The sequence below is a fragment of the Ceratotherium simum genome, chromosome 4 (genome assembly GCF_057802395.1).
Source record: "Ceratotherium simum simum isolate JZ-2026a chromosome 4, ASM5780239v1, whole genome shotgun sequence".
NCBI classification, from domain to species: domain Eukaryota; kingdom Metazoa; phylum Chordata; class Mammalia; order Perissodactyla; family Rhinocerotidae; genus Ceratotherium; species Ceratotherium simum.
The window spans coordinates 72,443,527-72,466,349 of NC_141903.1; the positions used below are offsets into that span (position 1 = coordinate 72,443,527).

Here is a 22,823-nt window from a genome sequence, read left to right on the forward strand (position 1 = left end):
TGCTGGGCACCTGCTGTGGGACAGGCACTGTCCAATACCCTTATATGTATGTTTCTTTACACAGTCTTGTGAGATAGGAACTACTATTATTCTCCTACAAACTGTACAGATAAGGAAACCTAAGTAAAGAGGAGTTTTCCAACATCTCAGCCAGTGTGGAACCAGGATTCCAAGCGAGCCCATCTGGCTCCAGCGTCCCTGCTACACAGCCTCTCGGAGATCTCATCCTGATTAGAAATGACTTGACCTTCCATCTTACACACAGCAGTGTGACTACCAATTCTAATGTGCCAGGGCAAGAGAGACAGAACGTAGATCTAGCCATATCACCCCTTTTCAGAGCTAGACTGACTTGTATTTGAAAGGTATAGAACACGACAAGGATTTGGTATAGGTATTACTTTGAATTAACATCTTTTCTCTAAAAGCTCAAAATATTTGGAGAAGTATGCTCATCTAGTTCACAAAAATCTCCAAGAGGAGGCTAGTATAAATGTTATGAGCCAAACTTCAGAAGCACATGAAGATAAGATGATTACGGAGAATAGTGTGACTGAAATCCACCACCAAGAGAGAACTGAAGCCAAAAGTGGTTCTGAGTCAGCCATTGGTGACATGACTTCATCATGTTCACCTTATTTTTGTCTCTCCCTCTCTTCTCTCTCCTACTTTCCTCTCCCTCTCCTCCCTTCCTCCAGTTCCCTGGGACTGCCAGGAATTCTCATGATTAATGCATAGCGATGGCTGAAGAGTTTGACACTTGCTCTAGAAACAGGGCACTCTTGAAATAATCATTGGTCCTCAAGCTGACAGTCAGGCAGGATGCATTAGAATCAGGCAATGGGTCAAATGAGAACCAAAATAATAAAACAGAAATCCTATATTTGTGGCTCTCCTTTCTTTAGTTTTCATGGACTTTAAGTCAATGAGAATTTTTTTTTTGATAGATGCTTCTACTATAATCTTAACATTAAAATCAGATTTTTTTTTTTTAAGATTAAGCTTGGTATAAATAAATAGTGACAGCTAATAGATAAATTATGGATCAGATGATGTATATTATCAGGACAATTAAGAAATTAATGTAAATATAAAATACTAAATAAAAACCTAATTTTAGATTAAAAAACAAATTTAAAAATTAAAATGAATGCTAAATGACATTTATAAGAGCTTAGATTTGGACAGTGTATTTTAAGATATTTGCAATGTCCTTTAAAAACAGTTCAAGATGAGGCTATAGGATCCCTCAAGAGCACTAAATTACGGTGCCAGTACTCAACTCTGGCGTAGGAGCCTACTGGGATAGCAAAGTAATACGGAAGACAGAAAGCAAAAGTATGTCAATGATTTTAAACAAGGGCAACTTAATAATAATGGAGTTGGGACAGCCCTTAAAGGCACTAAAGAATATTATTGGCTCATAAGAATTAGTTGAGAACATCTTGAAAATGCCCCTTTTTTAATCCTCCATCCTAGAATATTTCCAAGAAAGAGAGCTTAAGACATGGTAACTAAGGGAGAGGGTTTACAGCCAACTCCTCAGAACTAGGCCTACCCTATGTGGCAATCCCACTGCAGCACATTCTTTTATTTTTCTTCTGAAATTCCCAGAAATAATTATTAGAATAAATCCCAAATAGAGCTCAACAAAGGTTTATCAATAAGATAGTGCCTCACATGACTCAAATTTCAGACAGCAACTTCAGAAAGCATCTGAAATAACCAGTATCTGTTTCACTTCTATGTTCACTTAAGTGTAATCTTTCTTATTCTTATATTTAGTTTTAAATGGCCAGAATAACAAAACCATTTTAGTAAGAAGTTAAGAATGTATATTCTCATTTAGATCTAGAGAAATGTACCTAGATTATCTTACAATTAAAAAACTCAATCAAATCTAGGACCAAAAAAATCTGGGTGACTTCCCTTTTCTAAATATTCTAAAACAATGCAAACATGTATAGATGATGTCTGAAGTGACTATTGGAAGGAAAGCTGAGTCTCCCAAGACCCTCATAAATTAGGAAGAGAATGTTTACTTCCATAACTGAAGCCTCATAGGACACATAACTCATCTGTCAACAATCAGTCTATGTTTGTTTTGCTTTACAACATAATCAACCTAAAGGCATTCACCCAAGTTGACCCTTGAAGACTCTTCATACCTTGGTTTCTCTGGGATTCATACTGTAAGACTTGCTGGTTGACGCAACGGAAGTTGACACCTAGAAAGGAAAGAAATAGAGAGTCTGATTCTAGTTAACCTACAACCTACTTCATCTTGCAGCTTTTCTTAACCATACTTGCTCTTAACTCTTTACCTTGGGTTCCTTCCTCTAGAGTACCACTCCCATAAAAGTCCAGTAGGTGGTGTTGCCCAGTGGGTAAAAGCTTTTGTAACCAGATCAAATAAGTTCAGATTTTGGGTGAGCTACTTGCTAAATAGTCTTGGGCAAGTTACTCACATTTCCTGATCTTCAGTTTCCCCTGTCTCAGTTTTTCTTCAATAGATAACCACTACCTTGTAAATTTATTACTGTCTGGTCCATAAGTGCTCAGTAAATATTATTATAATAATTGTGTTATTTTTAGGAAGAACATGGACTTTTAAACTTGACAAAATTTTGTTCAAATGCCAGCTCTACAATCACTAGCTCTGTGACTTGGAGTCTTAGTTTCCAGGCCCCATATAAAATGGGGCCTATAAAACCTATTTTGTAGGGTTGTAAGTATTTGAGATAATGTGTGTAAAATGTCTGGCATACTGTAGGTGCTCATTAAATTAACAGTGCATTATTCCTAAGATATTATACAAGATAGAAGGAGTAAGAACTCAGCTCTGGGAAACAGAATCAGGTCAATTAGAATTGTCCTTTCAGTGTCATGTAAGGAAGAGAAGGTGGGAGATGGGGTTGCAGACGTGATTATAGTCGTATTATCTGTCTCACCTAGGCTCCGCCCCGGAGGGCAAGAGGTGATGAGTGGTAACTGAAGTATTCAAGAACCACCCTTCCTAGGGACGCAAGGGGTTGGTGGAATCAGCCCCTGCAATCCAATCACCCAAGCAGTGGGATGCCTGTGCGGACACTTGCATGATATTGAGTACTACTCTAGTCCTAACTTGCATCACACTGGTTAATATTAAATAGACAATTACTATCTTTGGGCATTCCAACCCACGCTCATTTAAACCTCCTTAACATCTGAGTCCCTTAGGTTTTAGGGCCAGGAATTCCATCTGGCACAAGTTGCCTTCTTAAGTAACGGGCTGTCAGTAAACAGCTGCTGTCCTGCCAACAATACCCACAGTCCTGCCTCTGATGCCTGGCCCCTAGCCACTTCAGAGGCTGAGTCCCAGGGCAGGATGAGCCCATCCCTGCTGGACAAAGTGATTGTATGAACCCACCATAACCCATGGCCCATGAACAGTCACCTTCCCCACAGACCTCACTTAATGTAGAACATGTTGATATCCATAGTTAAGTTACCACAAATTACAGATAAAAGCCCAAAGCTTTAGTATACTGATTTTAAATATAATCATATGAATTTAACTATTCCTGAGCATCCTTAGGCACCAACTGGGCACCCCCTCACCCCAAAACACACACACACACACCCCTGGTCATTGTAGCAGGCATGGAGTGGTCTCTCTCACATTCTCTTTGGGATAAAGAACTGGGAGATGTACCAAGGTAGATTTCCCCCATAAAATTAACGGACATACATGAGTACAAACACATTTTTCCTTGTGAATACTTTTTTAAATTGTAGGGATTAACCTACCCATATGTATATAATTCTGTCTTTCCACAATTAGAATTCGTTGTACAAATTTCCATTCAAACTCAAGAAGTTTCACTTTGCTACATCCCACTCCTTCAGTGACTTCCCTCAACCATATAAAACCACCAAAGACCAAACACTCTACATGAAAGCTTTTTTTTTTTTTTTTTTTTTTAATTTTTTGTTTATTGCAGTAACATTGGTTTATAACATTGTAAAAATTTCAGGTGTACATCATTGTACTTCTATTTCTGCATGGACCACATCATGTTCACCACCAAAATACTAATTACAACCCATGACCACACACATGCACCGAATTATCCCTTTCACCCTCCTCCCTCCCCCGCTCCCCTCTGGCAACCACCAATCCAATCTCTGTCCCTATGTATCCGTCCATTGTTGTCACGATCTACTACTTAATGAAGGAAATCATACGGTATTTGACCTTCTCCCTCTGACTTATTTCACTTTGCATTATACCCTCAATGTCCATCCATGTTGTCACAAATGGCTGGATTTCGTCCTTTCTCATAACAAGACAGGATACATGAAAGCTTTTTAAGCTGTAAATCTTCAGGTGACTATTAGTTTATTTTCTAAACATCCAAATTTATTAAATCATTCCTGAAATCACATAGCCTTGGGGTTTCCCATCTACCTTACTACTTTATTAAGAAATATCTGGATGTGATCCTCAAATTCTACAAAGAAGACTTTCAAAGGCCTACCAAGAACAGTGAAATCTACATAGAATAGCTATTAATAAACCTGGGGCAGGTTATCACGGGAATTTAGCTGAAGGCCTTGGCCCCACCTGTTCTCGGCACAGATTCCTCCATGAGAGTTTTATCCCATCACTAAGGCACTAAAAATTTTCAAACTGAAATTGGAAAGCTACTGCATGGGGAATGGAAATAAGAGAAATAATCCCATCCCACTGTGAACCCATTCAACTCTGGCTAACTGCAGTTTGTTCAATTTTCATTCTATTTGTAAAGACAAGGAAATTTAATATGCATCTCTAGTGAGGGATTGAATATATTTTCATTTTAAATCTTCATTTTAAAAATTTAAAAAATTTCATTTTAAATCTTCTGTACTGTTTGAATTTCTAATCATGGGTATGAATAACTGAATAACTGATAATTTTTAAAAAATGAAGAGTTAATCCATAAATCTTTGAACAGAAGAACCTTAGAGATAAACCTTCAATATATAGGTGTAAGGCAGATAAGGAAAAGGGTATCTCCTAGAGGTTAAGTGACCCGTCAAAATTTACCACAGCTCACTGGCTCCACGAATATTTATCTAGAACGTAGTTTGTGCCAGGTACTCTGTAAGGTGACAGGAACACAGTGTTTGTGAAACCGGTAGACACGTCCCTGCACTTGTGAAAGTTACAGCCTCGTCGGAGATGACATTAATAGAAAATCACTTTAATGATTACTTGTGGTAAGTGCTATAAAGGAGAATCACAGGGTCCCTTGAGAACACAGACTAGGCAACCAGAGCTGGTTCAGGCGACAGTCAGGACAGGTGATGCCAAGGAGGTGACCGTTAACGTGGTGATTAAAGGATAAGGGGGCATCACACAGGCAAAAGGCTGTGTGTGCGGGGACTGGGACCTAGACTATCTGATTTCTAAAATAGTGACTCTGCTACGCGACCTACCACTTGGCCAGTCCTGTTAACATCAAGGGGCGGCCAATTTTAAAGCATAACCGCCAGTGTTCATACATACCAAAATATCTCTACAGGATTAGTGCTGTTAAATCAGCCACAGCAATACTTTCCCTCCCAAATGACCCTTGCAAATCTCTTAACATCCAGAGTATTACTAGTCATTTATAAACTTAAGGAAGGCATAAATCACAGTAACAAAGAGCAGAGAAAATGTACTTTATATAATCATTCTCCACCCACCCCATTCAACAATTGCTATTTAAAAAGCAATGAGCTGGGGGCTGAGGTTACACGATCAATCAGACACCGTTACAGCCTTGGAAGAGCTCAGAGTCCAGTGAGATAAAACAGACATCAAGCAGGTTTATGTTACAACTTAACTGCTCTAACAGAGGTAGGAAGGGAATCCCAGGTGACAAATTTTTGAGTTCTAAATCAGTTTCAAGCCCACCCCAAATAATCTCGCTGTATTGTCAAATTGTATTAAAATAAACCAATACTGATAGAGGGTAATTGCAGCCTAGAAGAAATTAATATTTAATCCTGTACTTAACCAACACGGCATCTTATTTTCTGGCATTATTCAACAAAATCTCTTCAAATTTGTTTACTTGCTACAGTAAGAATTTTGGAATTTTACTGCATTAAAGGATTACAGACATGAGGGGAAGATGGTATGCTTTTAAGACCCTTGGAAAATGGAAACTGCTTTCCTTTTTCACATGTATTTTGCAAAGGTCTCCCAGACTCCAGCCTTTTAGCTCTCTTACCCATTCTGGCCAGATTAACCTTCCTGCATGTCACTCTCAGGCAGATTTCCCTCTCAAGTAGAAACAGCAGTGACTCCTGTTGCCCACTGTATCACACAGAAATCCTTTCTCTTGCCTTTAAAGACCCCCAGGCTCCCACCCCATCTCCCAGTGCAGAACGGCTATCGCTGTCTCAGAGCGCACCTCACTCATCTCTCCCTTTATATTTTTTTCACACAAGTGCCACCGGTTGGGATGCTTCTCTTCCCAAAACATCCAAATCCTACATGCCCGCCCTTTCAGGTATATCTCACTAACTCCCAGCCCTGGCCTTCTGACTTCTGAGCCACTTCCATTGGTCCTTAATGGGCATCCTCCTCCTCCAATCCCAGCTCACTTACTCATAGCACCATATACAGTCAGGTAACCACATAATTGCATCATGAACTGTCTCCTCCACCAGATGTGGTCCCTTTAAAAGAGCTGTCTGTGGGGGCCCTAACCTGCTGACCCCCACTCTTACCCAGGGCAGGTCTCTAGCCAGGGCTTTTCCTCGATTCTGCAGGGTGTCTAGTGAAGCTGCATGAGAAGAGAAGCAGGACCTAGGACCAACCTCAACCATCCTGTCATGCCAGATGTGAGTGGAAAGGGTTGTGAGCTCGCCCACAGGTCCTGGTGAATGGGCCAGGTTGGGAGACCAAGGGTTCCCTTAGAAGGGCCAGGTCCTGGAGGGCTTATTCATCCATTCTGCTGCCATTAAATCTGGCTGATGAAAAAATCATTCCCTCGGCTCCTTATTTCTCCCTCACTATAGAGTCCCTTCACCTGCTTGGGCTCCCAGAAGACCTTAAGCTTCTTTCCTGGCACTTTCGGCTGGTTTACTGGAATCCTCACTTCCTCCCCTCCAGTCATACAGCCTCACCTTGATCTCTCCCTTTGGCCCGAGCTGGCTTGGGTTCAGAAAGTGCACAGAGATAGTGGGCCATCAGAAGTGAGTCAGAGCTGTTTCGCCTCACCCCACACTTTGCTTCCTTTCCCCACCCCTCACTGGCCGCATTCCCACGTCCTCCGACCCTTCACACACCCACTCTGCCTTTGTTTGTTGAGGGCTACTAGGAACGCCAGCCGCCTGTATGTACTCTCCTTTTCCACGTGATAATCCACCAGCAGTTGCATTTTGAATCAATGACCCTCCTCTCCCCCACGGCTGCTACAACATGAGGAACCCAAGTTCTCTCCCCAGCCCTCTGACCTGTTTCCTTCTGGAAGCCTCGTCTACTTGCTCCATTCTTCCCTGTGCTCTTTAAAATTACTGAATTTTCACAAGCCCTCTGCCTTCTCTATTACTGCGCCCTCAGAAAGTTGATTTCTCCCCATGACTTTAACTATCATTTACTATGTGAACAATTCTCCGTACCTGGTATGAGCAGCTCTACTTTATCGCCAGACTAGATCACTTTACCTTAAAGTCAGGAAGCTGAAAAAGACCGATGCAGGCACAAATCCCTCCTCCAGCATTTATTAACCCACATTAATCAACCTCCTGGAGCCTCCATCCCCTCATCTGTGAAATGGGAGTAATATCACCCGCCCGGAGAGTGCTGTAAGGGCCAAATGACGTAATGTAGGGGACTCATCTGGCTCTGAATCACTGGATTCAGGAGCAGTGCTGGCTCCAGTCCTCATCACCACTCCATTCTCTCTATTTCTATTGCCACCCACACTGCTGGTCTCATCACGTATCTCCCACACCTGGATTACACCAAGATTCTTCTAATAGTTTCCATGCTTTGTTCTCTCTCACCTCCATCTCTACTCTCATCTCTAGCTCCCAATCCTTTCTGACTATGGCTGCCTGATTAACTTATCTGAAATAAATGTGTACCATATTCCCACTCTGATGAAATACTAAATTCTCAATGATTTCCCACTGTCCCTAGATAAGGTCCAATGTCTTCTGCCTGAACTTTACAGTCTCCTTTATTTGGCCTAACCTACTTATTCCACTACCTCTCTTCCATGGCCCACATGTCTCCCCTCCAGCCAGGATGGCGTCCTTCCTGTCTCATAAGCACCTCATCAGGCAGCATAACTCACTCGTTAAGAGTGTGAGATGGGGCTCTGGACTCAAGACTGTCTGGTGGAATTCCAGCTGACACTGAATTCACGTGCAGCCTTAACCTCTCTGTGCCTCCGTGTCCTCATCTGTAAAATGGGAATAGTAACAATTCTTACCTCACTAGGATTGTTTTAAGAATAAGGAAGTTAATGTACATGAATCAACTATAACATTGCTTGGCAAGTGATAAGTACTGGGCAAATGCTAGTTAGTGTCATCACCACCATCCCCATCATGCTCCCTCCCACCTTTGAGCCTTTCATCTTGCCATTCCCACCTCCTAGGAAGCCTTTTACCTTCTCAGGCCCCACCTATCCCTCCCCTTGAAGATTTAGCTCAAGATACAAACCCTGTGCCTGCTTTAGCTCATATTATCTTCTCAACTCTTAAATATGTTTATACTTCTCATTTGAACACTTAACCATATATGCTGTGTTGGAGGGTTACTGAGCTCTTTTCTAAGTATTTGTCATGTCTTACCAATGGAGCGACAAACGGATCAAGAGGGAGGGGCTATTTCTGCTCCCCACAATGCCTACCATAGTGCTGGGTATATGGTAGCAGAAAGGAGCTCAAAAATCACTGCTAATTCACATCTTTGTTTCCATTTTCTAATTGCCAATTAAAATTTCATTTAAACAAAGAATGAAGTACAGTTTTAATACCTTGGCTTTCTAAAAAAAGCTAGAATCAAGAGCATAATTAGTAAATTAGAAGACATAAGTTTCAGTCTGATAGCTTCTTAGTGGCTATGAGTCCACAGGCAATTTGATTAAACCTGCTAAGCATCTAGTTTCCCACAACAGGAATACCACACACCCCACAGGGTTACTGTGAGAGTCAAATTAGATACCAAATATTAGGGCAATTTGGGAAAAACACAAAAGAAATATTAAAAATTTTCTAAATTAAGAAAATCTGGACAAATCAATAACTGATTTTTAACTTTTAAAACTAGCTCTCCTAGATGCACAAGAGAAAAACAATTTTTTTCTGAATCATAATAAGATTCTTATTTACTAATACATCTCAAATAATGAAAGAAAGGAAATCACAGATTTTTTTTTTTAAAAAGTTCTCTGTTCACAGGATCTATAAGACAGACCCGAACTTGAACTCCATGAGGGCAGGGACCATGCCTGTGTCAGCTGCTGCACATCCTCAGAGCCTGGCACACAGTAGCTGATTAATAAACATTTGTTAAATAAATGTATGAATCTGTGCATAAATAAACACAAGAATATTATCTGACGGCTCAAAAGCAATATTATGTGAGTATTATTCAATCATAAATTTTGTTCAAAGCACAAGCCAGAAAACTGGTTAGGATAGCATAATTTAAACATCTAGTCATTTACATCCTTATTGTCATCAACCTTGGAGTTGTACAACTTAAATAATACATATTCACAAAAAATCCCTGCCCTGTTCCTGTAAGACTGCTGGAACAAACAATAGGCTGATAAGGGGCTTTCCAAGGAAAGCACTGGTATTCTTCACAAATACCACTTATGGACCCAGTGAGCACAGGTTTACTTTCTGCAATAATGGATTATTCACTTCAGGAAATGAATATTCAGACGTTTAGGTTTGTCTCTTGTTGGCCACACTGTCACATCATGACATACATTCTTGCAATGCCTTATTTAGCATAATAATGGTGCTTTTAAAGAGACCTGCAAGACAGTCACCTAACAAAGAACAGTGTTTAATCATAACAAAAAATAAAATAAACAATGGATCATCTATGAATGAAGTCAAGCTGTCTCTCAGGGAGAATACAGCTTTGTGCCAGCAGATCTACTTAGGGCACCAACTTACCCCTCAGCATGTATGTAATAGGAGATAAGGTCAATTGTGATAGGATCAAAGCACCATATGATGTTAGAAGAGATCAGAAGAGGGAGGTTATTTCTAAGACGTGGGTTTGGAAGATAGTTAGGAAAGGCTTCACAAAGAAGATGGGAACTGTTTATTTAGTATTTATCACAGTGTGACCAACAGAAAGGTAGGGACTATAGATTCTTCCATGCACCAGGAACTGTGACAGCTGCTTTACGTATCTGATTTCAGTGTATCTTAACAAAATCCTAGGAGGTGACCGCTATTATCTGCATTTTATAAATAAGAAAACTGAGGCTCAGAGGAGTTAGGTAACTCATCTAAGATCTCACAGTTGAGAAGTGGTGGAGCTTGAATTTGAACAGATATGACAATAATGCCCATGACTGCTATAACAAGTTGACTCCCCTACTTGCAAAAATTAGAACGAAATATTTGGATTTTCCAAAAAACGGAGATGGAGGCTGAGACGGGGTAGTGATTCCAGGTGAGCAAGACAGCTTGAGCAAGACTTAGAGCTGGAAAGTACCAGAGATACTCAGCTGAGAGTGCAACCGGCTAGATGAAGTAGAACACTGCAAAATGAGGCAATCTGAATATTATCTGGAGGAAATGGAAGATGATTCTATTTCAGTTGAGTATGCTGTACATTCATGAAATATATTAAAACGGACACACAGACTTTAGATTAAAACAAAATGCCTAAGCTCTACTTGCTCTGGGAAGTGAAGAGCACACGAAGCTTTGGCCTCCCTCTGAAGCACCATGTGGGCAGACCTCAAAACAAACAACCAAATGTTGCCTGGCAACCATGACAAAAGCCACAGCTGATCTGTGATCTAAATCCAAGCCAGAGAGGCTGGAGGAACAGTTGGCCACACCCTGTGAGTGTCTGATTATGAGCTCTGACACTAGACTACCACAAGAGCTTAGAAAAAGTCCACAAAAGGCATGAAATTGAACTTCCGGTACTACAAGGCAACGGCCTCATTTTCATTGCCTGGCAAACTCCAGTTTTCCAGTATTTTTTTTTCTAGGATGATAATTATTTTGTGGGCAAGGAAAAGAGCAAGCCACATAGCCTGATTAGTCACCAAAGAATAGAAAAGCAGCTTTTTTTCATGAGGTTCATGCCTGCAGAAAACCTGGTTGCTTTTCTTGACGCATGAAATAATTCCAACTATGTCTGACTTTGCCCGAGATAAAGCAAAGTAGAGAAGTTAGACCTAGAAAAGACAGCCTACTTTCCTCTTCTTGTCCCTCCCCTAGAAAAGGTTTGTCCAGCCAGGATTTACTTAAGCCTGTGAGTCAAGCAATTTCAGCATAATAGAAGCTATATAATGAACAATGAGGAAGACAGCCCTTGATAAGCTGAGTGACCTTGAGTCTTAAACTCCCTGGAACACAGTTTCCTCATCTGTAAACTGTCAACTTGAAAATTCTATCATTCTACAACTCCAATGCTATATGCTATAATTAAGTGAAGCTTATTAAAGCCAAACATAGATGTTCAAATGTGAAACACAGGAGTGTAGCCTTCAGAGTCCCACAGACCCAGAGTCTATTTCTAGCCACTTAACTTCAGGCAAGCTGCTTAACCTCTGCAAACTTGAGATTTTTATTTGTTAAATCAGTAAAAAATGTCCCTATCTCTTAAAACAGCAGTGAGGATAAAATGAGGGCGTGTTTATGAAGTGCTTGGCTTGGTGCCTGGCCATGCAAGTCAGTAAACAGCAGTGATTTTTATATTTTATGAATCCAAACAGCTTCAAAAGTCTTCCTCAAACTCACAATGGCAGAGCAGTTCTGTGGTGACTACTGCTTTGAGGAGTTACACACTAATGTTGTTTATCTTTCTTAAAGAAAAAAGAGCAACATTATTTTACATTATGGCATTTTCTTTGGAAGAGAAACATTATTTTACATGATGGCATTTTCTTTGGATTCCCATATATGACTTATTTAGGTCTAGGTTTCAGTCAAAATAGGAACAGGAATCTTGGTAGCAAGAGCGCAAATCTGCACAAATCCTAAGATTATGAGCTCATTTAAAGCATAAATGGTTATTGATGATATGATTATTGCATAAGAACTAAAAAATGCTGAGCTCTGCTGAAGAACTGTCTCAGGGCCTTTCAGCTTGGCTTCCATAGTGCATTGAAATTTATTCCTTGGGTGTAGACCTAATGGAGAGAGAGAGAACACAAGAACTTTTATGGGTCTTTGTGTTATAAAACCAACTGCCAGCCTCAATCTCTACAGGGATGACAGGCTCAAAATGTCTCCAACAGAAAATGAGGGGAACTTATGAGGAAATATTGAGATGGAACCAACTGAGTGCAGGCTGAGATATGGACCTGTCACATGACCATTCTTGCAGCTGGCTTCTCAGTGAAGCATGCTCTTCAATAAGAAGGCTTAAATGATGAGAATTATAACAAGTTCCCTTGTCCAAGCTGATTTTCAAATAAACAAAATGAAAATGTGGAATGAAGGATCTGACTCCAAAAGCAAAGACAACAAAAGTAAAAATAAGTGGAACTACATCAAACTAAAAAGCCTCTGCACAGCAAAAGAAACAATCAACAAAATGAAATGGCAACCTACCAAACAGGAGAAAATATTTGCAAATTATATATCTGGTAAGCTGTTAACATCCAAAATATATAAAGAACTCATACAATTCAATAGCAAAAAAGAAAAATTGTTTAAAAGATGGACAGAGGATCTGAATAGACTTTTTCCAAAGACGACATACAGATTGCCAACAGGCACATGAAAAGATGCTCAACTTCATTAATCATCAGGGAAATATAAATCAAAACCACAAGGAGATACCATCTCACACCTGTTAGAATGGCTATTATCCAAATGACAAAAAATCACAAGTGTTGGTGAGGATGTGGAGAAAAGGGAACCCTTGTGCACTGTTGGTGGGAATGTAAATTGGTGCAGCCACTATGGAAAACAGTATGGAGGTTCTAACTAAAAACAGAACAACCAAATGATCCAGCAATTGGATAAATACTTCTGGGTATTTATCCGAAGGAAATGAAAACACTAACTCAAAAAGATATCTGCACTCCCATGCTCACTGCAGCATTATTTACAATAGCCAAGATATGGAAACAACCTAAGTGTCCATCAGTGGATAAGTGGATAAAGAAGATGTGGTATATATATACAATGGAATACTATTCAGCCATAAAAAGAGAATGAAATCTTGCCATTTGCAACAACATGGATGGACCCTGAGAGCATATGCTAAGCGAAATAAGCCAGACAGAGAAAGACAAATATCATATGATCTCACTTACATGTAGAATCTTAAAAAAAAAAAAAAAACAAGCTCATAGATACAGAGAACAGACTGGTAGGTGCCAGAGGCTGGGGGTGGGGGATGAGCAAAATAGGTGGAGCGAGTCAAAAAGTACAAACTTGCAGTTATAAAATAAATAAGTCTTGGGGATGTAAGGTACAGCATGGTGACTATAGTTAGTAAAACTGTATTGCATATTTGAAAGTTGCTAAGAGAGTAAATCTTAAAAGTCCTCATCATAGGGAAAAAAATTTGTAACTATGTATGGAGACCGATGTTAACTAGACTTATTGTGGTGATCATTTCACCATATTACTAATATAGAATCATTATGTTGTACACATGAAACTAACATAATGTTATATGTCAATTATACCTCAATAAAAAAAAAAAAGAAAATGTGGAGTGAAATAAAACATCATTGCAGAAGCCATATAAGAAAAAAAAATTCACAAAGGTACACTGACAGCAAGTTTAACCTTTGCAAATATGAAGTAGTAGTGTTGTGTAATGGTCAGGAGAATGGCTCTGGAGCCAGACTCCTTTGAGTTTGAATTCCAGCTCTGCTACCAGTTGTGTGACCTTGAGCAAATTCCTTAACTGCTCTGTGCCTCAGTCTCCTCACCTCTAAAATGGGAATAATTCCACTACATTTCATCCCACTTGCCCCTAGGATGAGAATTCAATGGAACAGAATAATAGATTTTAAAGTAGGCTTCATTTGAAATTCACGTAAAAATATGAACGTTGCTGTTTATCCTTCAATCTAAGTAAAAGTCCCGTATTTCCCACAAGATAAGGAAGTTTTTAGTTATACACTATTTAATCCTGCTATTTAAAAATTTCACCATATTCAAAGATGGCTTATTTATCTCTTCTTTACTGCCAATTAAAATGTCTAAAGAACCTATTATTTGCTATTTCCAATCAGTGTACAATACCCTCTTTCACACAAGCACGAAACCTCACTCATCAGAGAGAATTTCAACAGTATTAAGATATCGAGCATAACAATAGAAAGCACAATATTGATTTCTACTGCTTTTTTGAATTTAGATACAAATTCCTCTCTGTTATTTAAACTACCCAGATATAAACTACTGAGTGGAGGATTTTATAAGACCAGTCTACTGAAAAGAACTTTAGAATCCAACAGAATCTTGCAATCTGTGTGACCCAGGGTAAGTTATTTAACCTCTCTGGGCCTTAGCCTTCGCATTTATAAAATTTTTCTAATATCCCCTCACCTAGTTGCAAAATATGCAACTCTTAGGAGGATTAAATTAAATCCCATGTAAATCACTTAGCACAGTAGTTGTTCAATAAATTAATAAATTGTTGGTTTCTTTTTCTTCTTTCCATTTATTTTCAAATATCTAGATCCTAGAGAGCTTCTCCAAACCATATATATGCTGCTGGACCTAACCCCCTCCCAGAGAATTCCAGAATCATTTTCGGATTATCAGCACTAGCTAGAATGTCCTTTGTTAAACTTTTATTTGTTTCCGATTGGTTGCTTTTCCATCTTGAATAGTAGCCAGATCCTCAGTTTATCGGTCTGTGGGAGAACACGGAGAAGTTACATATATGCAGCGAAGATGTGTTTTACCACTGGTTCAATTGGAAATCAATTGAGGTATTTTGCCAAGATTTTAATTGCAAGTATGTATATCAGTGTTAATCATATTCAATCTTCGGAAACATGTGAAGAAGTATAAGAATATGATTGTCAGAAGGACTGGAGAAGGAAATAATTCTAATTTGCTAGCCTAGGAATCCTGTCTTACCACAAGAACATCGAGAATAATTCAGCACCCATTACTGCAATAATCAAAAGATTCTTGATACCAAAGGAAGACTTAAACTCAGTAGTCAAAAGAGGTTAACCTTTTCTTTTTGATCTCTGAATATTCAGCAAGGGAGCATATTGTTTCTTAGTGATGTGGACCCTTTATGGCTAAAATCCAAACAATTAATGATGGATTAATTAATTGATTGATTTAAAACTCAAGGTTAGAGTAAGATATCACATGGAAGGTAATTTAGTTTTATAACATTGTTAGGGAAAAATGATCACTAACTCTAATCATTGCAACTGTATGCAAACTATGCAGGAATTCATAACTATTTAAACATTTTATACCAACATAATAATTGCTGGCAATGAATGTTATGTCAAGCCATCGGGCTTGGTTTCTCTGTAGTGACAGGGTTCTCTCATCCCTCCCCTAACGACTATCCTGAGCAACTCGGGAAGCTCCGAGGTCTGATCTAGGTCTTTACACTTAAGTCATGTGCAGGAGACCTCAATCCATTAGAGTCCAGAGAGTATGCTCGCATACTCAACTGGCTTCAATCTCTTATGGCAACTTTGAGTGAAATAGGATTGGTCCAGGCCTTTGCTTAGGCTCCAAAAGTGGGCCATGAACATCCATCAGTTCAGCTCATGGGGGACCCTCAGTATGGTTCAGAAGTCTGAGCCCCTGTGGATGGCTAGAATTCTCACCAAGACTTCACTGCACTGCTAAGGCCAGAAGACTACTTACAGATAGGCTCTGTACAGTCCTTTAACAGGTGTAAGGATTTACCTAGAGAGTTTATTAAGCCATAGATTCCTCAGTGATTCTGATTGGGTAGGTCTGAGGTGGGGCTTGGGAAATCTCCATTTTTAAATAAGTAACCCAGGTGAATTTGATGCAGATACTCTCCAGACTGCACATCATAAGACACTGTGTAAAAGAATTCCAAGGGAGTGCAGCACATCCCCAGGACAAGGACTGGGAGAGCTCTGGGGCTATGAATTAGTCTGGAATTACCCTATCGGCCTGCATTCTCTGTTTGAGGATGAAGATCTCTTTTCTAAGGAGACCCCAACTGTTAAAGCACAACTCTGCAATTAAGGGGAGAATTAAGGAAGAACGTAACCGTTACATTCTTCATTCCCCAGGAGTCCATCAGCAAGACTCACGGGGAAACTCTAGTCAATGCTGCCGTCAGCTCTCACCAACCTCTTATCAATTACGATCAGTACATGCCAGAGGGCCTATAGAACTGAGGAAAACTATAAGTGTGTTGGAAAAGTAAAAAAAGAGTTTACGAAAGTTAACTTGATTAATCAAAAAAAGCAGACCGAAATCCTATTTCCAGCATATAAGAAATCCTCCCCAAATAAAACTCAACATTAGGTTATTTTTTTTAAGTGTTGCAAAGGGATCTATAGGAAAAAAAATCAAACACCACCAACAAAACAGACAGAGCAGCAACTCTGTAACTAAGGTATGCCAACCATTCCTGTGAGAGGAACCAGTGAAAACGGTCAAAGGTGAGTAAACACGGATCCTTGTCTTGCTAAGGATATGTATCCCCAGGTGCTGGCTGCCAAATACCAAACAAGAAACTAGATAGAGACAAATGTGTCTTTAGAGATACATGTCTGGAATTCAGGGGTAAGTTATTCTGACTGTTGATGACCTTGTCTATCCTCTCTTGTATCTTGGGTTGGGTGATGAAGAAAGAAAGAGGAAGATGAGCGGCAGGAATTTGTCACTCTCACAGCTGGCTTAACGGACTGACAACACAGACCCAGTCAGCTGTGGGGTCTCCAGTTAAACCATGTAGAACCCAGGACAAAATGGAAATCTCGGGTACATCTGACACTTGACGGAAATCCAGCCTGTCTACAAGGGACAGTCAAGAACATCTCACTGGAGAATCCTAGAATTAATCAGAACTCTCAATCCCACATAACAGCACCCGTACAAGTGTGCAGGGGGAGACTGCAGTGTCTTGACTGGTAGTTAGGGGCAAGTATGGAAAGAAGAGATGAAGAGAATATGAATGAGGAGAGCCAATGTTTGGGAAGCTGGATGTTTATCAGACTTCTAAGAGCTCTGCTTCTGACTGACTGTACTCCACTTGAGTAACATTCCAGTCCTTGGGGTCTGTGTCCATCTTGGCAACTGGTATTTTCTGCTTTAGACTGGCCTCCCGGTTGTAGATCTCCTTTAAGGGATTTATGCTCCCAATTCCAGAAAAACAGGCCCCAAGCTGAACCTCATCCCCCTTCCCTCAACCTTTCACTCTGCTTCGACAGCAGCTTTGTTTTTGTACGTGTTATACGGACCATACTTCACTTCTGTGTCCCTAGTACCACATCTGGCCCCTTGTAGAGCCCCCATCCAAAAAAAGAAGAAGAAAAAGGGTTCTTTATTAATCTTTTTCGATTACCCACTCTTTAATCTTTTCCCAAAGGACAGATATTAAGTTTCAAAGCTCTATTTGTAAATCATAGAGAATAAAAATGAATATAATTTTACCTTTTCTACCTACCCAGGATAAACCTCTATACTACTGAAACAGCATCTTAGGGCTTATTCATAAGAAGATAAAACCAATCTTCTTTTTCAATTCAGTAAATATTTATTGAGCAATTACTATGTAGAAGTTACCAGAGTAGATGCTATGGGGCTACAAAGATGTGGATCCTATCTTCAAAGGTCTCACAGTAGAGTAAAAAGCTGGCATTCTAAGAACAGAAGTAACCATAGCTAAATGAAACCATGTGACCAAATGAGGCTTTCCTGTGTGATAACTTTTCATGCACTGAATGAGAAGGAGCACTGAAGCTCATTTTTTGGAGCTCATTTTTTGGAAAGTATTTTAGGGAGAGCTATTAAATGTGTCCTGAGAAACAATATAGTGTGGCGGTTAAGAGACCAGGTTCTTACTTTCTTAATCTGTAAAATGGCTGTAATAAGAGTATCTACTCCATTGCTGCATTATCATACATCATGTAAGGTACTCAGCATGTGCCTAGAACATAGTAATTTTCAGGAAATGTTGCTGTAACTATTAATGCTCCGTTCTAATACAGATTATGCTGATCCATTCTTTTTCTGGAAACTATTACAGTCACTCTCTAAAAATTTATTACTATTTCCTAGTGTAGACAGGAGAGCACAAGGGCAACATCATCATCTCGCCGGCAGTAGGATTACGCACAGCCTCCACCCAAATCTCCAGTGTCCAAACACAGTCACGCACCACATAACGTTTCAGTCAATGACAGACCGCATATAAGATGGTGGTCCCATAAGATTAGCACCACAGAGCCTAGGTGTGTAGTAGGCTATACCATCGAAATTTGTGTAAGTACACTCTAGGATGTTCACACAATGACGAAATTGTCTACTGACGTGTTTCTGAGAACATATCCCCATTGTTCAGTGATGGATGACTATATATAGAAGTCAGCATGTCTTAAGAGATGTTGTAAAGTGCCCTTAAAAATTGGAAATAATGGGACTGAGTAATTATTTTGATGGCTTTCCATAAAAATAGTGTAGCTCAACTGTTCTTAACAAGGGCAGGTAGCACCCAACTAAAGGGTATTTTAAAATGTGTGAGATTGCTTTTGGTCATGCTCAGGCATTCAGTGGGAGCAAGACAGTCCTGCCCAATTAACAATTGTCATCCCAAATACCTATACTACCCTGTTGAGAAATACTGGGTAGCTGACATTTTTAAGTTAAAAGCTTTTCACAGAGAAAAATAAAATGCAATTGTTTGTGAAGACCCATTGTATTTTCCAGGTATGCAGATTATTAATTCAATATATCAGAAAAACTATAGGATAAAATACATTCTTCTCATGAGGTCAGACATTGGTGCTAAAACATACATTCTAGATTCACATAGTCTCTAAAATGAGGGCATTGTAAGGTACAATGAAAGAGAAGATACAAAGATATATATGTATACAGAACATAGGTTGTGGATTTTTTATTTAAACAGGACTGGCCAATTAGATAGCTCACATTTTGGGAAAAGTGAATAGTTTCACCTAAGACGTAGTGATGCCTTAATGATATAACTGTTATTACAAACAATGAATAGGAACATAAAGAGTTGGCCGATTTTAGGAAGTTAGTTCAAATTAATTCCTCATGTTTTCCTAACGGCTTTCTTTTCTTTTTGGTTTCATTCTTTCAAACTGTTATTTTATGTGATACCTTTGAAGTTTTCATTGTGGGAATACTACTCCAGCATTTCAGAGAACAATCAAGGAACTGAACTCAGCACTAATACTATATAATCAACTCCTGTCACGCATCGGGAATCGTCTCTCAAAGCATGTGAACTGAAGCACAGTCAACACTTATGCTACTTCTTAAGCACTGTCAGGCAGCGGGTAAAGCTCCCTTGTTTATAACAGACACCAAGAGTCCTCACTGCTTGCACAGGATTCCCACACCACCCTCATTGCTATTGGCCGCCCATCCCTCCTCCATCAGTCAGCAGATGTGGCCTTTCCTAGTTCAGCATGATTTTGCTAAATGTCACTATTTTGTTTTAATCCTATGCTGCCTTCTAGAACCCAGGCACTCCCTCCACACCACGTTCCCAGCAACAAACCTCCTTTTAGATACTGAAAAATCAGTGTGCAAAGGTTGAATTCAGTGCCCACAAACAAAATGTCAGGCAGAGGCACTCTATAGTTATTAGAAAATAAACTTTCCTGTTTTGAACAGTAGATGCCACTCCTTATTGACCTTCCCTGCAGTGCAGAGGTTTTCTCTCTCAATGCAGCTACTGAGTAAGCATTCCTCTGATGCATAGGTGGGTTCCTAGAGAACTAGTCAGAGGCTCCAAGATCCCGCCACTTAAGGAAGCTTCCTAAACTCTGCCTTATTTTCTCCAGCTGTGAAATGGGAATAAAGAACTTGCCTCTTGCACATTTATACCTGAGGAACCCTGGGACCCTCACAGTAGAGAAGAGATTGTTAAATCTCTATGAAAACACTTTGCATTCTTGAAAGATATATACAAAGTACCTTTTAGTGATATTATCCGACCACAGTCTCAGGTCGAGTTCAAGGAAATAGAACCGGAACATGTTACAACATTTGCCACACCACACCCAGCATGTATAAGGTACATGGAAAGGTTATACAGAGTGAGCTCATTCTCTAAAACGGAGGTCAGCAGAGTGGTGGGGGCAGAGCTGAGGGAGAAGGAGAGGTTTAGCCCTAGAGATAAAAATGCCAAATCACAAATCCCTGGTTTTGTAACCCTGCCGCATCCGGTCACCAGACACATTTCCAGCTGAAGAGCCAGCAACAGTGTCACTGACAGGGAGAAGGGGTCGACAAGCAACACAACTTAACTTCGAACCCATTTGGAAAGAAATGTATCTTCAGGGTCAAGAGACTAACACAGCGCACATCCAAGCCCGGGGAGCCAGCAGCAGGGTCCGAGCCTCGGGCGCGCAGGGCCGGGCGCGCAGGCGGCGGCTCGGGCTGCCTTCCAGGGAAGCTGACGCAGCCTTGGAGAGAAGCGGCCGAAATCGGTACTCACTGCGTCCGGCTCCCGGCCCAGACACTCCTGCTGGTTTTTCAGGATGTTTGCATTCCTGGTTGGGCTCGGCCCCCGCGGTTTCAGTTTTGAGCCCAAGCCAGCAGAGAGTGACGGGGCGGGGAGGGGCGGTCCCGGGACGGCGACGCTGCTGCTCCCCGCCCTCCTCCCCGGCGGCGCCGCCCCGGAAGCGAGGTGCTCCCTGCGCCGACTGGTCACGGGGTGGCAGCCGGGAGGCTGGCTAAGTGAATAACGCAGCCTGCGATGCGGGCCACGGGCCGTGTGCACAGCGCCGGCTGATGGCAGAGGTTTCCCGCTCCTAGGCTGTCACCCTTTGACTCTCCCAAAATAAGGGAGCAAGGGCGGGTGCTCTTGCAAATACACGCCCCCAAATATCTTCTTAAACTATTAAGCAAATTACTAATGACCACCACGAGGGATTCGAAAATACATTTCAAATTGTATAATGGATTTTTTTTGAAGAGCAGTTTAACAGGGTCAGAATTCTATTGAATTATTATACATATTATGACTAAAAATATCAAAATAAATAATAAGAATGAATTTTAAGCCATTGAATAAAGTAAGAATTCATAAGTCCACACTGCTATAAATAAATGAATGAATAAATAAGTAAATGGGGGAAAGAAAATGCTCTTTCTTATAGAAGAATGCCAACTAATAAATATAGAATGAATGATGGGCTGAAGAGAAGAGATGAAATGTTAAAAGAAATATGGAAAGCCAACTTTTCCCAATGCTATAAACCAATGACAATAGAGTCCGGACACTGTGCTTGGAGTGTGAGTGGAGGAGGAGGTGGGGATCAGTGGTTGAGAAGCTGCGACCTCAGGCGTAGCTAGTGACTCAGACGTAGCAGAGCAATGACTCAGTGCTGCATCCAGCCAAGGCAGAGGTGGGCCAGCTGGCATTAAAAAGGGGGACAGCTCATCTGCCCAGCTTTGTACCCCTCATCCCCCCGGGCAGTCAAAGCAGGTGGAGTTCCTCCAAATTCCCCTGCAAAGTGTTCCTCACAGCCACCTTCTTTATTTCCTTTTTTCATTTACTTCTGTAAAATACAGCTGGTGAAGTAGGAGCCCTTCCAACTCTAATGTTTTATAATTCCTGAGCAGAAGACCCTGTCCTTATAATTTTTCTTGATGAAAATATAGCTTAAAAAACTCCCTTTTTGCTTATTGTTAGTATTTTCTTTCCTTTTTTTTTAAAACTAAACCTCAGCTCATCTAGGTTTCACGGACATTCATTTCTCCTGTGACAAAAACAGCACAGGGTTACTTACTTGGGCCACACTCTAAAAGGGATGAGCCCTGGATCCCACAGGTCCCAGTGTTAGGCAGCATACCTCCCTCAGTGAAGGCGAGTATTTCTGTGCTCCTGAAGAGTACAGATGAGTAATCACACAGTTATGAAATAAATTTTCCAAAGATTCTTATCCTGCAGAGCAGGTAGAAAGGGGTTCCTTTCCTTAGAGATGAAGAGGGACATTTCTGCTCCCTGATAGGCTGTGACTATCCCAGTCCCTGAGGCTCATCTTTTCTCCAGTGTGGTCTTCAGATCATCTGCATCTGAAACACCTGGGGGTACCTATTAACTATATAAAATCCTGGGCCTTACCGTAACCTGGTGAATCAGAACTTCTTGCCTTGGAACCTGAGAATCTACACTTTTAACCAGATTCTCTAATCAATGCTTAGGTAATCTAAGGTACATGTAGTCTGAATAACCCACATTCAGCACAATTCAGCATCCTTGCTGCTTCAAGTGTGGTTGCCAGACCAGCAACAGCAGCATCAAGTGGGAGCTTGTTAGAAGAGCAGAATCTCAGCCTCACCCCAGATTCCCTGAATCAGAATTTTAATTTTAATAAAAACACCACTGATTTAATATGCACATTAAAATATGAGAATTACTGTGCTGGATCTGAACCAGTTTCCCAAACTGGTTA

At 40.5% G+C, this 22,823-nt stretch overlaps 1 protein-coding gene across 4 annotated transcripts in view; it reads right to left on the reverse strand.

Annotated features, from left to right (window-relative positions):
* CAST (calpastatin) overlaps positions 1-22,823 on the reverse strand; it is a 118,956-nt gene that overhangs the window by 50,971 nt on the left and 45,162 nt on the right. For 3 of the 4 annotated variants that reach the window (XM_087430013.1, XM_087430010.1, XM_087430012.1), the window contains exon 4: positions 2,169-2,228. In XM_087430013.1, the coding sequence (XP_087286139.1) occupies positions 2,169-2,228 (60 nt within the window). Of the gene's footprint in view, positions 1-2,168; positions 2,229-20,860; positions 20,963-22,823 lie in introns of those variants that run through there. The other variant, XM_087430014.1, reaches the window with a different exon arrangement.